General features: G+C 54.2%; 1 protein-coding gene across 1 annotated transcript; it reads right to left on the bottom strand.

Moving 5' to 3' along the window:
- Positions 1 to 414: 414 nt before the first annotated feature.
- PHF19 (PHD finger protein 19) lies at positions 415 to 14,165 on the bottom strand. The gene is made up of 14 exons (XM_008152126.3): positions 13,980 to 14,165; positions 13,389 to 13,470; positions 10,602 to 10,697; positions 10,000 to 10,100; positions 9,399 to 9,547; positions 8,303 to 8,398; positions 7,529 to 7,597; positions 7,233 to 7,353; positions 5,602 to 5,669; positions 4,237 to 4,398; positions 3,568 to 3,655; positions 2,816 to 2,901; positions 2,403 to 2,498; positions 415 to 791 (listed from the first exon to the last, which is right to left on the bottom strand). The coding sequence occupies exons 1-14, from the start codon at positions 14,163 to 14,165 to the stop codon at positions 449 to 451; spliced, it is 1,743 nt and encodes a 580-aa protein (XP_008150348.1). The 3' UTR covers positions 415 to 448.
- Between the last annotated feature and the right edge of the window lie 1,349 nt (positions 14,166 to 15,514).

Below are 15,514 nucleotides of genomic sequence, written 5' to 3'. Positions count from 1 at the left end.
TTCTCAGAGGTTCTCGTTCTGCCCTCATCTGGGCTCGTGTGTGTAGTTACACAAGGGACAGCATGCATGTGTAGCGTGTCTACACACACACACACATACACACACACACACACACACACACACACACACACAAAAGGGGTGAGAGAGGTAAGTGACACAAAACTGGGGACAAAGACAGATTCAGGCTTCAGGAAAAAGCATCCCAGAGCCAGGGCGACACACACTGAAAGGAACAGGTGAACAGTTTGGGGGAGTGCAGAGTGTGTGGGGACACTGCGACCTTAGAGCCGGAGGGAGAGCGGAGATGGAGACGCAGGAAGGGCCTGGGCCAGGCGCCTGCAGCTGCCTTGCTTCCCTCCCCCGCCCCCCCCTGCAGAGAACCTGGGAGCCTGTGGCTTCCAGTCTCCCGTCTTTGCTGCCAGGGCTCCCGGCACCCCCTGCGGGCTAGTCAGTAAGGGGTGGTCCCTTCCCACTCCACCAGGTACTGGACCTTGCCCTCAGGCGTGACCCTCCGAGCCAGCACCTGGTACTTCTCCCCACAGGCCAGCCGCCCAGCCGCGCCAAAGTAGTTAGTGATGGATGACTTGAGGTGGGACAGGGATGAGTCGTCCTCGCTGATGCTCTCAAACGTGTGGCTGTCAATGCTTTCGTCTGCCCGCTCGGGGCCCGAAGCCCCCTCGGCCCCACTGTCCGAGGGGCAGCGTCCACTCAGCTCGGCTGCCCGCCGCTTTGCCCGCAGTGGCGTGTACGCTGTGGCTGCCAGCTTCCTCTTCCGGCTGCCCACTGTCCGTCTGTCAGGGGGGGAAGAGGAAGTGGGAAATGAGGGGGAATCCTCACAGGCCTCCCCCTGAGCACTCCCCTGGGCACAGGCCCTGGGCCCGCCCACCCCCCCACACACACACACCAGCCCACTGGAGCCTCACAACAGCCCCATGGGAGGGAAACAGGCTCCAGGGAGAAGCCACCAGTCGGGCGGAGACAGAGCCAGGATTCAGACCTCGGTGTGTCCGGCTCTATACTTAGGAAGCCCTGCACAGGGCCGGGGCTCCATCCTCTGTGCCTCCTGACATCAAGCTGTGCAGAGGCCCCGCTTACACTGCCCTCCCTCGTCTGGGCTAGACAAGTCCAATGGGGTCGGACGGCAGTTATGGATTACAGTACCCCACATCCAAGAGTCTGGATTGGAGACAGACATGTGCATACACACGGGCAGAAAGAGGCAGACTCGGTAGAGAAGTGGCCACACAAGAAGAGGTACACATTCAGACATTTGAAGCAGAAAGAGCCGAAGAGCTAGTGAGAAGAAACAGGAAGAAATAAGTGAAGCCCTAGCCCCGTGGTCGGCAAACTGTGGCTCGAGAGCCACATGCGGCTCTTTGGCCCCTTGAGTGTGGCTCTTCCAGAAAATCCCACGGCCTGGGCGAGTCTATTTTGAAGAAGTGGCGTTAGAAGAAGATTTAAGTTTAAAAAATGTGGCTCTCAAAAGAAATTTCAATCGTTGTACTGTTGATATTTGGCTCTGTTGACTAATGAGTTTGCCGACCACTGCCCTAGCCGTTTTGGCTCAGTGGATAGAGCATCGGCCTGCGGACTGAAAAGTCCTGGGTTTGATTCCGGTCAAAGGGCACATGCCCAGGTTGCGGGCTCGATCTCCAGTGGGGGACATGCAGGAGGCAGCCGATCAATGATTCTCTCATCATTGATGTTTCTCTCCCTCTCCTTTCCTCCGATTAAAAAACAAAATAATTAAAAAAAAAAAGAAATAAGTGAAAATACAGAGGCAACAGCAGAAGAAGGCACCCAGACAACAGAAAAACTCCCAAGATACATAATTCTACTTTGCAGGGGCCTCCGGGACCCCAAAGTAGAGCTAAAGGAGCCCTGAGTTCAGAAGCTCACCCTCCCTACGCCGCTGAGGACGGCTACTGCCAACCGGGTTGGCCCCTCAGCATGGCCTCTGGGGTTCTGTCCCCCTCCCAGACCCCACACCCTGCAGGCTGTCATTCTCCTCTCCACCAGGCTCCCAAATCCACGGCTCCTTTCCTCAGAGACTGGAACACAGAACTGGGGTCGGGAGCCTGCGGTCAGAGGCACAGACATGCGACCTCCCGGCGCGCAGAGGCCAAGAGCCCCAGAGAAAGAACCTCTGGGCAAATGACCCTGCGCTGGAACACCAGAGAGAAATGCCACCCAGCAATCCAAGCGGAGCCACCTGGAAGCCCCACTCAGCCAGAGGGCCTCAGACCCAGGCTCACAGCTGCAGAGGGCCAGGTCCCTCAGCCCGAGACGCAGATGCACAGCATGAGCCACATGGCAAGAAGTGGGAGGAGGAGGTGGGTGGGGGGTGGGGGGTGAAGGTGGGGGAGTGGCGGAATGGGAGTCCAGGCTGCCAGGAAGCTTACCTGGAGTCATAGGAGAGGCTGGTGGAGGCGGAGCCAGAGGTGCTGGCAGCATCCGTGGAGTCCAAGTCTGAGAAGAAGGTCTGGCCTGAGCTGGCACTGAGAGGGAGGAGAGGGTGAGCCTGCTATAGGCTCTCAGCACAGTCCCCCCTGCCCCCCCCCCACCTCTCCAGTCGTCTCTGAGCCCCTCGGACCTCCCAGCAGGGGCCCCCGTTCCCATTGCTGCCACCACGCCTGCCTCCTCTCTGCCTGTCCATGTCCTACCCTTCCAGACTGCAAAGCCCAAGGAGTCAAGAGCCTTCCCTGGCCACCTCCCCTTTCAGGAGCGCTCCCGCTCCCTCAGGCGGCTTTCTGCTCGGCACTTGCCAGGGGATGCCTCCGCTGCTGGGGTGTGGAGGCGGCTCCCTCACTGTTACCTCTTTAAACTCTGAATTTCATCCAGCGTGAAGTCAAATATGCTGGCCAGGTGGTGGTTGGTGCTCCAGGCCGAGGTAAAGTCGCTCTGTGGACACAGAGGAGGGAGCAGGGGCGAGGGAGCAGTGAGCCTCAGATCTTCTCCAGCTGTGGCCGCACCGCTGCCTGCTGGTACAGCCAGGCTTCTGAGGGCTGGACCCTCCCAGGGTAAGACTCACTTCCTCTTATTCCCAGACCTGCCTGACTAGGGAGCAGGTCACCCAGTCCTGGCTCCGTCTCTAGCTGACTGCATGACCTTCCCGTGTCTGGGTCCCAGTGTCTCAGCTGCAAAAGTGGCCCATGAGCCCTGGTGTGTTCACTCCGAGGTGTGGGAAGACAGCAGAATGGGACTGCGGTGTGAGTGTGAAGAGCAGCCCGCCGCGGGTGGGCAGCTGAAGGAAAAAGCGAGCCCTGGAGCCTGGGTGCAGGCTGGGCTCTGCTGCTACCTGAACTGTGACCTCAGGAAAGTCCCGGCCCTTCCCTGGCCCTCAGTTTCCCCACCTGGACAGAGGGAACAAGGATATTACCCACCCTTGCCCCCCCCTCAGGTTCTGGAAAGAACTTGGGGAGATAAAGGACTGGCCTTGCAGAGCCTGGCTCTTCCTGTTTAGCTGTAATAAGAGCTGGCTTCTCCTTTAAGGGACCTGGTACAGAAACCCCTAATACGTGCTGACCCTGCGTGTGGAAGTAGAGAGTAAGAAAATGAGAAACTAACACTGGGAATAGCATCTTCCAGCAAAAACTTTGATCTTTTTCTTCTATAAACTCGCCTTTTCTGCTGCTGGAATTCGTGAGGCAACAACCTGTGGAGACAGAAAAGGGAGAGGGTGGCCACTTCAGCGCCTGCAGGCCCCTGAGGTTGCCAGAGGGAGGAGTGGCAGGGGCAGGGCTGGGCCTCAGCCGTGGGGGTGGGACGGCCGCCTTCACGACTTGGGGAGGAAGGGGGAAATGGCAGCAGGGCGGAGGGGATGGAGGCGGCATGATGGGCAGGAGAGAGAAGGTGCCTTTTCAGGCACATGCATCCGGATACTCTGCCCCCCACGCTCAGGAGGAGGGGCTCCCCTCCATCAGGAAAGCCAGGGACCCCTCACACTCATTTTTCTGCCTAAGCCCCCATCCAGCAAGACTGGGTCCCAGGATCTGGCTTTTCCTCCAAGCCAGTCAATAAGGGACTGAGGCAGGAGGAGTCCCGATGTGGGACCAGCCCTGGCTCAGCCAGACTGGCCCCTCAGGGTGCCTCCAGCGGGACCAGCAGGGGTAGTCCTCCCTGCCTGCCTGGACTCTAGCACACTCCCTGGGCCCATCGCATGGCGTGTGGCTGGGGCTGGGAGCTGGGATCCGGAGTTTGGCTGCAGCCCTAGTCCCTGGGTCTCCAGGCACTGACCCAGGCTTGCTCTTTCCTCTCTTACGCAGCTCAGAGGAGGTGCCATACTCAGTGGGCACCAGGCCCTTGTCAGGCAGCAGCTTCCCTGGCGGGTTGGGCGGGACGCGGATGCGCAGGCGGAAGATGCACTTCTTCTTCTTGATCTCCTTGCCACAGAGGAACCTAGAGGTGGGGAGGGGAGGAGAGAGCTCTGGAGTCTGTCGGTCCATCCTCCTGGGGAGCAGAGTCAAGTGTTAAGACTACTCTCTTCGCTTCCCTGGACCCAGAGCTAAAATACAGAGTGGCCCGAGGAGACGCCGATTCCTCAAATCCTGTGGGATCAGGAGTCCCCGGCGGAGGCTGAGGATGGGGCTGGTGGTTCCTGTTCTTCCACTGCCTGTGGTGGCTCTTGCTCTTCCTCTCCCTTTTCTTCTCTGCCTCAACCAGCCCCAAAGCCACCTCCCTCAGGAAGGCCCCCTCCAGCCCCGAGTGGAGCCCCGTTCTGCTCTCTGCTCTCCACACGGAGACTGAAAGCACCTCCAGGCACTGCCCTCATCTTTCCAACACCCTCTGGGCTGCTCGGAGGCTGCAGAGGGGACTCAGTCGCAGCCCTACCCTCAGGAGACTGTCCCCGGAAGGAGAGGAGCCTCGTGGACTGAGTAGGGCTGTGTCTGGGCCCCAAACCATGAGAAGGAGGGAGAGAGAGTGGGTAAGTCTGCCTAGCGATGTCTAGAGACAGCGGCGGATGGAAGCAGGGACCAGGGCTTATCCTCACTGTGTCCTCACGCCTGCACAGGGCTGACACAGAGCAGCAGTTCGATAAAATAGTTGTTGATGGAACAAATGAATGAAAAAGAAGAATGTGAGCAAAAGCAAGAGTGGGAAAGCAAAGGTTTCAGGATGGCTGACATCCAGAATAAATAAGGCAAAGGGCCAGAGGCAGAAGGCATGGCAGGGTCTCATAGGGGCCATGAGTGCTGTGCTAAGGAGCCTGGCCATTCCCTGTGGTGGTAGCGAGGGGCGTGGCAGCTGTGGGTTCTGAGAAGAACTCCAAAGTCTGGCTGGGAAGCCACTGACTCACCTGAGAGGTGGTGAGTCAATCCTTCAGAGCCTGGCCCAGATCTAGATGGCTAGGGCAGGAGGGGCCCTCGGATCAGGGCTGCAGCCCCCAGACAAGAATGTGTCACGCTGCTGGCGGGGTCAGGGGAAGCGTCACAGAGGGGGTGGGTGTCTCCCTGGATCTTGAAGGACAGGTAGGATTTATCCAGTCAAAGGGAAGGGGCAGGAGACCCAGGCAGGGAGCAAGCGTGAGCAAAGGTAGGAAGAACCTTTAGATTGAAATCCCACCTGTAGGGGGCCCCACGCCACTCCCTTCCCTGCACGCACCGGCTTTTGTAACTGTTCAGCGCATTGAGGAGATGCGGTCCTCGGTCCGTCACGGGGGTGCTGGTGAGCTACGGGGGAGCAGGCCAGCAGGACAGTCAGACCCTGGCATATGACATCTGGGGAGGCCTCCACCCAACACCTCCCTCCCCCAGTCTCCTGAGTCCTCCAGGTGAGAACCAGCGACTTATTGCACGACCCCAGACAAGTGTTTTCACCTGAGCTCAGTTCCCATCTGTAACTGGGGAGAGTAACTCCTGTCCTAAAGGTATCAAGGGCTTTAAAGATGTCCATGCCCTTGACCCGGTGATGCCACTCCATGACTCCACCAAGCGGACATAATATGAAACACAGACAATGCTGGGCCAATGGGAAGGAAACGGGTAAACTACGATGGAAATCAACGCTGCCTTTAAAATGTTTCTGAAAACTCTTTTCATGATATGAAAAGGTATTTATGATATAATGAAAACTGTAAAAGGGTATTTACAATACTGTGTAACCTAAACCACGTAAAAAGAAAAAGTACACAGAGAAGAGAAGATGGAAGAAAATGTGTTAACAGCAGTTGTCTCTGGGTTGTGTGATGTGGGAAGATGGATGGCTTTTTTGACAAGCATACTTATGCTTTTTGATACTTTAAAATTGTTCTACTAGGAACATGTATGGTTTTTTTATAAATCAGCAAAAAATGTTGTTTTAAAAATATACCAGCTCTACCTATCTTTTAGGGCTGTATAACACTTATGTCGTTTATAAATGATCAAACATTGTAAATGAAGATGTTATATGAAAATCTTTTTTAAAAAGATTTTTTTTCAAAAAAAGCCCTGTCTCATCAAAGAAGGGTTTGGGGCAGTCAGGAGAGAAGATGCCTCACTCTGTGGTGGAGAGGATTCTAAGGGTGACACGGCCCTACCGTGGAAGTGGCTGGGGAGGCCCTGGCTCCAGTTTTGGCTCAGCTCCAAATGCCCTAGACCAGTGGTCGGCAAACCGCGGCTCGCGAGCCACATGCATCTCTTTGGCCCCTTGAGTGTGGCTCTTCCACAAAATACCACGGCCTGGGCGAGCCTATTTTGAAGAAGTGGCGTTAGAAGAAGTTTAAGTTTAAAAAATTTGGCTCTCAAAAGAAATTTCAATCGTTGTATTGTTGATATTTGGCTCTGTTGACTACTGAGTTTGCCGACCACCGCCCTAGACAAGTCACTCTCCACCTCTGACATGCAGAAACTCCCGAGGTGCCCACTCCTGCTATTCCAAGTAGGACCAGCAGGGGGCAGGCCCACTTCACTTTCCATCCTAGCCAGGTAACCTGGAGTGGGTCGAACAGCTCGGTCCTGCTTCAGCCAGACTTCATCCCTTGCTCCCTGCAGCTAAGTCTGTGAGGTCCTAATCTGCCCACTCTCAAAATCTCGGTCAGGAAGCCCCGTGCAAGGCACAGGCTCAGAGGTGTGGACTCAGGGATACAGCAGCTCAAAGGCTCTGGGTCTTCATCCCAGGCAGCAGTTTAAGAGCGAGCGCTCAGAGACCTGGATCCTAACCTGCACTGTGTGACCCTGGGAAGCCTCTCGGAACCGTGGTAACCCCACTGTGGCATGGGCTCTTGCCATTCTGCCATCCCACGTCCTGCCTACCTTGCCAAGCTGCAGGAGCTCCCAGTGGTGGTTGACAAAGGCCAGAATCTCCTCAAAGTCAAAGTACTTCTTCTTGCTCTGCACCCCCAGGTTGTAGAGGGCCAGGTGAACTACATCCACCCTGGGCAGGGGGCAAGGAGGTGGGGCTGGGGTGAGGCAGCCGGCCAAGGTCAGGGCTCGAGGGTAGGGGCAAAGCTGGGGCCTGATGGTTGGAAATGGAATTGTTCCTGGAGGAAGGGGGGAGGGGAGGAGCCAGGACAGACAGGGGGTGCCTGGGCCAAGCCCCATCCTCTCACCATCGCAGGGGTAGCCTCTCAATGTATTCTGGGCCCTGGTTACACACGGAGCAGAAGAACAGGTAGAACCTGTGGGCGGGTGGAGAGGGGGCCTGTGGTGGGCGAGGCTCTGACACCCCACCCTAATCTAGCCCCCTCACCCCCTCACCTCCCACTGCCATCCCATAGTCAGCTTGTTCTCATTCCTAGGGCTGGAGGCCCAGGGGGGCAGGGGTAAGGACAGGGCAGGGCAGAGACCAAGTAATCCTCCCCTACCCCCTCTAACCCCTACCTCAATCCCCTTCCCCAGTGTCACTGCCCTGGAGTGTGGCTGAGTTCAGAGAGAGTGGGTCGAGCTAGGCTGGGCTGCAGTGCTCACGCTCTTCCCCTCTGAGACTCACACTCACAATCACCACGGCACACACATCTGGTTGGATGCACTTAAGCCTCCCATGAGCTTAGCCCCACTGGTTAGAAGCTGAATCAAGTTATCCATTCACCCAGTGGTTCCTACAGCACCCCTGGGCAGGATGGGGCAGGGCTTGTGTCACTCCCCCTTCCCCAGACACTGAAAGAGACCAGGGCTTAGAGAAGGTAGGGCTCTAAGATCCCCCATAAATCAATGGCAACTAGGATGTGGTCCAGAATATTCCTCTACCGGAAGTTTTCCCCCATAGAAACCCCCCGCTCCCTGCACTTTACTGGAGCCTGGCACGTAGTCTGAAGGAGTTGCCACTGCTCTCCCCGTCTCCCCACCTCACACTCAAGGCTGAGCCAGATCAGATTAGCACCTACCGGTCTCCAAACATCATGGGCTCATTGAGGCACTGGGTGCAAGCCTCGTGGAACCACTGCCTGCACCGGTAACACTGCAGCATCCGCAGGTACCACCTGGAGAGAGAGGAGCCAGGGTCACCTGGGCCCACACCCCCAGCCAGATAGGAGCCTCAGCAACCTTTCCCAACAGAAACTTGCCCTCCACTGGGGTGAGGGAAGGCACTCAGTTACCGAGCCATAGGCTGTGCCAGGGGAGGTCCTGTAAGCAGGGCACATGCTTTCACTGGGGCTCAGGATGGGCCACTATCCCCATTTTATAGATGAGCCAGGGAATAAATGGCTTGCTGAGTCAGAATGCAAGTGGTGGATGGCAATTCAAATCCTGGCCTGCCTGGCTTCAAAGCCCTCTTCCACCATGCCACACCGGAGTCCCCATCTCTGGACTGCGCCCCACACACTTCTTCCCAGATACCACTGACAGGGTCAAGGTTGCTCAGGGGACTTCATGGGAGAATGATGGCTCCTGTAACCAACAGGGCAGCACTATGCCTGGTTTTTCTCGCCTGGTACTGCACCTGCCCTATCATGTCCATTCAGCAACCACTCACTGAAGATAAGCTAACAGCAGAAAGCTATTCCCTGAATGACAGTCAATGCTTTGTTCACACCTTGTCAGGTGTGGTCCATGGACCACTATCATCAGAATCACCTGGGGTCTAGGTACACCGCAGAGTGCTTAGCCCAGTGGTCGGCAAACTCATTAGTCAACAGAACCAAATATCAACAGTACAACGATTGAAATTTTCTTTTGAGAGCCAATTTTTTAAACTTACACTTCTTCTAATGCCACTTCTTCAAAACAGACTCGCCCAGGCCGTGGTATTTTGTGGAAGAGCCACACTCAAGGGGCCAAAGAGCCGCATGTGGCTCGCGAGCCGCAGTTTGCCGACCACGGGCTTAGCCCACTCAAGAGGTCCGCCCCCAGGCGGGTGGCCACAGCCACCGTGGGTGGGGGGTGAGGGTGGAGGTGAGGCCCCCTTCCCGCCCCCCCTGCATCACATCCCAACCTTCCGGGAGGCTGGCCCGCCCCACCCGCCCGGCCCGGCGGCCTTACTCTCCGGGCCCGCCGCAGTAGCAGTAGCATTGCTGCTGGTTGGTGCGGTGGGGCGAGTCCCACTCGAGCTCCTCGGGCTGGTAGGAGAGCACCATCTTCACCGCCTGCAGCGTCCTGGCGATGGCGCCCTTCTTCACCGCGCCGCCTTTCTGCGGGAGAGGAGGGTCCCGGTTGGGCCACAAGGGAAATGGCCACTAGGGGGACCCGCAGATACGCCAATATAGACTGACGCAGGGAGCTTTTCCCCAGAATCCGAAATCCATCCCCTCTCTTTCCCAGGTTTCCGTTAATAGTAATAAGCACAATAAAAGTAACAACAATAACTAGTGAGTGTGGGCACATACATGGTTTTCTCTTTTAACAGTAAGGCTCCATTTATTGGGGGCCTCCTACTCCTGACACCAAACCCGCATCCATTTCACAGTTGAGGAAACCGAGGCTCAGAAAGGCTAAGGAACCTGGCCGAGTGAGTGGCAGAGGCGCTGGCTGCCTCCAAAACGTTGACTCTGTGACCCCGAGTCAGGCCTGAGCTCAGAAAGTCGCTGGACCTGGGACTGGAGAGGGGAGAGGCAGGGACTGAAGGACGGGGGGGGGGGCTCACCCGCACAGCCAGCGCGAAGATGCAGCGTCGGCAGAACCAAGGTGTGAGCAGGGACCGGTCGGCACTGCCTGCTATGGGGATGTGGCACTGCTGGTGGTAACCTAGACAGAGGAGAGTGGTGGGTGCCCACAAGAAAGCGGCCGCGGCCCCAGGCTGTCGGCCCAAAGGCGGCAGGGCAGGGGAGGGCTGCAGCAAGACCGGGGAGCTGGGTGCCTGCCAGCTGCCAGGGGACTGGCTGGTCATGCTCTCACCAAGGCAAGCCAAGTTGGTGTCCAAGCAGGCGACTAAAAGGCTGCCGGGGCCCCAGGGGGGAGGCACCAAAGTCTGACTTCAGCCTCTGTGCCTCCTCTCTCCCACCTATGCTCTCCACCCAGGGGGGCTCGATTTCATAACTCCTCTCACTTTCCGAAGCCCCAGCTCTCTCCAAGGGTGACCTCCCTGGGACCTCACTCCCAGAGACTGGCTCCTGCCACTCTGGAGCTCCAAGAGAAGCAGGAAGCCAGCTGAGGCCCCAGCAGTCTGAGGCACTGCCTGTCAGGGACCAGTGTGTGTGGGGGCGGGGGCGGGGGGGGGGCGGGGGGGAGCTTGCTCATCACACTCACCCAGGCCACACTTGCCACAGATGAGGATCTCATTCAAAGGCCCTGATGTCTTCCCCAGGCAGATGTTACACTTGGGCTCCTCCCCCGGAACGCCAGCTGAAAGAGAGAAGCCCTGTGGGTCTGGCTGGCGGGAATTGGGAGTTTTAAAATCACAATCCAGGTGCTGAGCCTCTGTGCACTGGGCCTTGCGCTGGGCCTTGAACCGGGCCCCACACGCCAACTCACGGATTCTCCCCAACCTCTCGGAGGTGCCTGCTGTCATTACTCCATTCTAAAAATGGGGAAATGGAGGCTCAGAGATGTTAAGTCCCTTGATCCGCTAGTAAGCAGGAGAGGTGGGATTCAAACCCGTATCTGTTTGACATCAAATCCTTTGTTCTTTTGACCATATCATGCTGCCTCTCCTGCCTGATTTAATTTCATTTGTTAAGCAGTTTTTTATGTTAAATAATTTTTAAAATTTTTATAAATGTTATAATTTAACTCTGTGTTCTAACAATTATGAACTCATGGGCAATCTTGTTTTGAAAATATTCCCACTCGCTTCCTGCTATTATTTTGCATCAAGTCCCAGATACCCAATTATTTCCATAAATATTTCAGTATGTATCTCTGAAAGATTAAAACTCTCTTTTTAAAAAAATCTAGGACAGGATCTTTATTGCAACTAAAAATTAAAAATAAGTTCTTTATATCAATACCTTCCGTTAATATTCACATTTCCAATTGTCTCAAATAAGAGTCATAACAATTTTGTTTGTTCGATTGCTTTTAAACTATAGGTTCCCTCTCCATCTCTTTTTTTTCTTTGCATTTTCTTGGTTTCTATTGAAGAAACATGTGTTTATGTGTGAAAGGTGTGAGTGAATACATTAAATACATGTTAATGTGTGTTTCTGTCTTATTTCCACTAGCAGACTGAAATGGTATCTGTTCATCAAGGTGTCCCCAGGACCTCATACAGTGTGTGGTGTATAACCCATGTTCAATGCATGTTTGCTGAGTAAATGCTCTCATCTCTTATTCCTCAGTATCTGTACACTTTGTGGGTCTCAGTAAGTCCTGGGCTTCCTGAAGCGATGGATCAATACCTATGATGTGCTCAGCTTTGTGCTCCCATCTTGGGAGATGCCCCAGGGGCTGCCGTCCTGCCCTGCCTGCAAAGAGCAGGTATCTGGCGGGAGCCAAGTGATTCCCCAGGTGAGCACACAGTGGGGCTCCTACTCGTGGTCTGCTAAAGTGAACTGTCTTCCCTTAGCAGCTGGCTCCCTGTGCTTTCAATAAGAGGGTAACAAGGAGAGGAGGTCCTTATTGCTTTGGATCTTTATATGATAAACTAGAGGCCTGGTGCACAAAATTCGTGCACGGGGTGTGTGTGTCGCGGGGGTGTTGTCCCTCAGCCCGGCCTGCACCCTCTCCAATCTGGGACCCCTCAGGGGATGTTATCCTAAATCGGCAGTCAGACATCCCTCTCGTAATCTGGGACCAATGGCTCCTAACTGCTCACCTGCCTGCTGGCCTGATCCCCCTAACTGCTCTCCCCTGCTGGCCTGATCTCCCTAACTGCTCTTCCCTGCCAGCCTGATCACCCCTAACTGCCTCTGCCTTGGCCCCGCCACCATGGCTTTCACCAGAAGGACGTCCGGTCTAATTAACATATTACCCTTTTATTAGTATAGATTGAGGTGAGAGGGGCTTGGAGGAGAATCAGTCTGCATTAGCCACACCATCTTGGAGGCAAAGACAATTTAGAAACTCTACCGACTGCCTGGGTTCTGTGGCCCCTACTTGGCAGGCTCCTTGAAATCATCTCTTATGATAACAAATTCTTTAGGAACTGCCCCCCTATAACTCTGGGCTAAGCATTTTATGTGGATTATCTCATTTAACCATTCTGTGAGGTCAGTACTTTCATCATCTCCTTTTTTTTTTTTTTTTTTTAATGAAGAGACTGAGGGTCAGAGAGATTAGGTCCCTTGCCCAAGGATATGCAGCTATTAAGTGGCAGAGCTAGACCTCTGTCAAGGAATATCTGACCCTAAAGCTTGCCTCCCTACCCCATCACCATCACATCTATTCTCCTGTTTGAGCATGAATGGCAGACAGACTGCTGGGAGCTCCATGTGGAAAATATATGAGTGTTGTGACTAATTAGTGATGTCTGTCATGGACATGGGAAGGGAGAATGGTGGCAAGAATGCCATCGATTTCAGACAGTCAACTCTCTGAGGGCAGGGATGGTACCCAGCTCCCTCTCAACCGTGAAAGCTGGTCCTGCTCCCCTGGCAATGCCCATCCTCACCTGCCTGGCCCGCCTCTGCTTTTGTGCCCTTTCCCCCATGGATAGAGCTGCCTCCACTAGTTTTCTTCACATGCTGGCAGGGGACACTGTGCTCATCAAGAGGTGACAATTCCGATTGCCTGGGCCCCTCCCTGTTCCTAGCCCAGAGAGACTCCAAGCTTTGTGCAGCAGGAGATGAAGGGCAGCAAGGGGGCAGATGCAGGCCTGGACCCAGGCTGCCCCCGGCACCTCCCGAGTCCCTTTCTCCATCTGCTGGCCTCCTTCATAAGGCATGGGTACTCAAGGGGATGACAAATGTCATGGGCCTTTCCAAGAAAATGTACAACTGACAATCTGATTGGCATCTCAGGGACACTTGGGGGTTCATGGACCAGGTCAGATACCAGGAATAAGAGACCGAAGAAGAGAAGAAAACAGAGGTGGAGGAGGAGAGAGGACAGAGGGTGGGTGGGGCAGGGGTGTCTGAAACCTTAGGAAATACTCACCATGCTGTATGTCCTTCCACAGGACCCAGTATTTGGAATTATCTTCAAAAGTCACAAGGCAGCTCTGCTTGGAACTGCTGACCTGGGGCACAGAGAGGAAGGAGCAATGTGAGCAAGTAGCTGGGGAGAAGCCATGGAACATGGTCTTCCCCTCCCGTTTTTGTCCCCACAGGACACAGAGATTAACGTGACCCCCTCCTTGTGCTCCAGAAAGGGGAGGTGGGCCAAGGGAAGGTGGATGGCAGCTCCTGAAGGTAGTACACGCCCAGCCACTGGAGTTGTACCGTCAGGGACCGAGGGACGGCTCGGTGGGAATGTTGAGGACAGAACAAGCCGTGGTCCTCTGTGATCCTCTCCACCCTTACTCCATTTTGCTTTGCAGGCTCGAAAGGCACTTTTCTAAACAACTGGTTGGGTGATATTAGCGCTAAGAATGGCACCTGCAAAAGCTCCTTCCACATTCAGCTTTTGAGCACGAGGGACAAGAAGGGAATTTCCCAGCAATCCCCCACCCTCCATCACCAGCCTAGGCCATAGGATAAGCAGAGAGATGCTGAGCCTGGGAACAGGGGCCGGGGAGAAAAGGTTTACCCTCTTGATCTTCCCAAGGTAATACAGTCCATCTGTCCACCGGCACAGCACATACTGGCCCTCCGTCAGCTTGGACATCAGGTCTTTGAAGTTGTTCTTGGCTTTTGCCAGGGCCCCCTTGTTGGGGAGGTGACTGGTGGCACCATAGGAGTCCCGAGTCCCTGGGTCCAGAGCTCGACTCTCCATTGGTTTCCACTCTTACTGGAAGAGAGAGAGAACAGGCTTTTTACTCCTCGCTTCAGTGACAGGAGAAGGAAGGGAACCACCTTGTATGTAATGTGTGGTATGTGCCAGATGCTTTTATTACCTCACTGGATCTTCATGACAATCCTGCAAGGGAGACACTATTATTCCCATTTTACGGGTCGGAAAACTGGGCTTTGGCAAGGGAAAGTGGCTGATCCAAGGTTGAGCCATGGCTCATAATCAGGTGAGCCCAACCTAAGTCCTGGTCTCTCTCCCACCCCTACCACACTGCCTTCTACAGAGACGAATCTCTCAGCAAACCGCAGAGCAGACTTCCAGGTCAGGGGCCTGAACCACACTCTCTGGCGTAGGAACCTGAGGCTTTATCCCTTAAGCCAGTGATTTTTCAACCCTCTTTATCTTATGGCACACATAAACTAATTACTAAAATTCTGCAGCATACCAAAAAAACATTTTTTTTTGGCCAATCTAACAAAAAATAGGTATAATTTTGACTGATTTACAAAATAATAGTAATAGTAGTAGTAATTACCTATCCTTTTGCTCCAAAGTGACTTTTTTAAAAAGTCAGGTGCCTAGCCCTGGCGCTGTGGCTCAGTTGGTTGGAGTGTCCTCCTGTGCACCAAAAGCGGTCAGGTCACATGCCCAGGTTTTGGGTTCGATCCCTGACCAGAGTGGGTAGGAGAGGCAACTAATTGATGTGTTTTTCTCTCCCTCTCCTTCCTCTCTCTCTCAAATCAGTAAAAACACAACCTTGGGTGAGGATTAAAAAATAAAAAATCAGGTGCCTATCCTTGTATATAAGGATTTCTGGCACCAAGAATTAACTAATCAGACCCAACCCGATTATGCGTCATGACCAATAAGATGCAATTCTATTATATTTATGGTTCAATTCAGGGCATTCACACCTGAAGGCTATTTTTGTGTTGGCTGTTGTCATTTTTTCCCTTTGACTGAATTTACTGGGGTGACATTGGTTAACAAAATTATATAGGTTTCAGGTGTACAATTCTATAACACATCATCTGTACCCTGTATAGTGTGTTCACTACCCCAAGCCAAATCTCCTTCCATGACCATTTACCACCCCATACCCTCCTCCACCTCCCCTACCCCTGTGGTCATTTTATAATTTGACAATCTAAGGGAAAGGAGATCAGTGCCCCTGACTAACCAGTCCGGGATTGCATGTTTTAAAAATTCTGGTGCCACCCGGGTCGAAAATCACCGCCGTAAGCAAGTACAGTGCATGCTCTCTGAGGGGAGGACCTTACACTCTCCACTCCTAACCTGACAGCTGGCAGCGAAAATTTACCCAGAAAGGA

Source organism: Eptesicus fuscus, chromosome 15, assembly GCF_027574615.1.
Source record: "Eptesicus fuscus isolate TK198812 chromosome 15, DD_ASM_mEF_20220401, whole genome shotgun sequence".
Taxonomy (NCBI): domain Eukaryota; kingdom Metazoa; phylum Chordata; class Mammalia; order Chiroptera; family Vespertilionidae; genus Eptesicus; species Eptesicus fuscus.
This window is presented reverse-complemented; position numbering and strand designations above follow the sequence as displayed.

Excerpts from the sequence above, each read along its gene's own strand:
- PHF19 (XM_008152126.3), bottom strand. The coding sequence starts at position 14,165 with ATGGAGAGTCGAGCTCTGGACCCAGGGACTCGGGACTCCTATGGTGCC. Across the intron at positions 10,698-13,388 it reads GTGGAAGGACATACAGCATG|CTGGCGTTCCGGGGGAGGAG; the intron begins GTGAGTATTTCC and ends TCTCTCTTTCAG. Across the intron at positions 2,902-3,567 it reads TGGAAGATGCTATTCCCAGT|AGCGACTTTACCTCGGCCTG; the intron begins GTTAGTTTCTCA and ends CTGTGTCCACAG.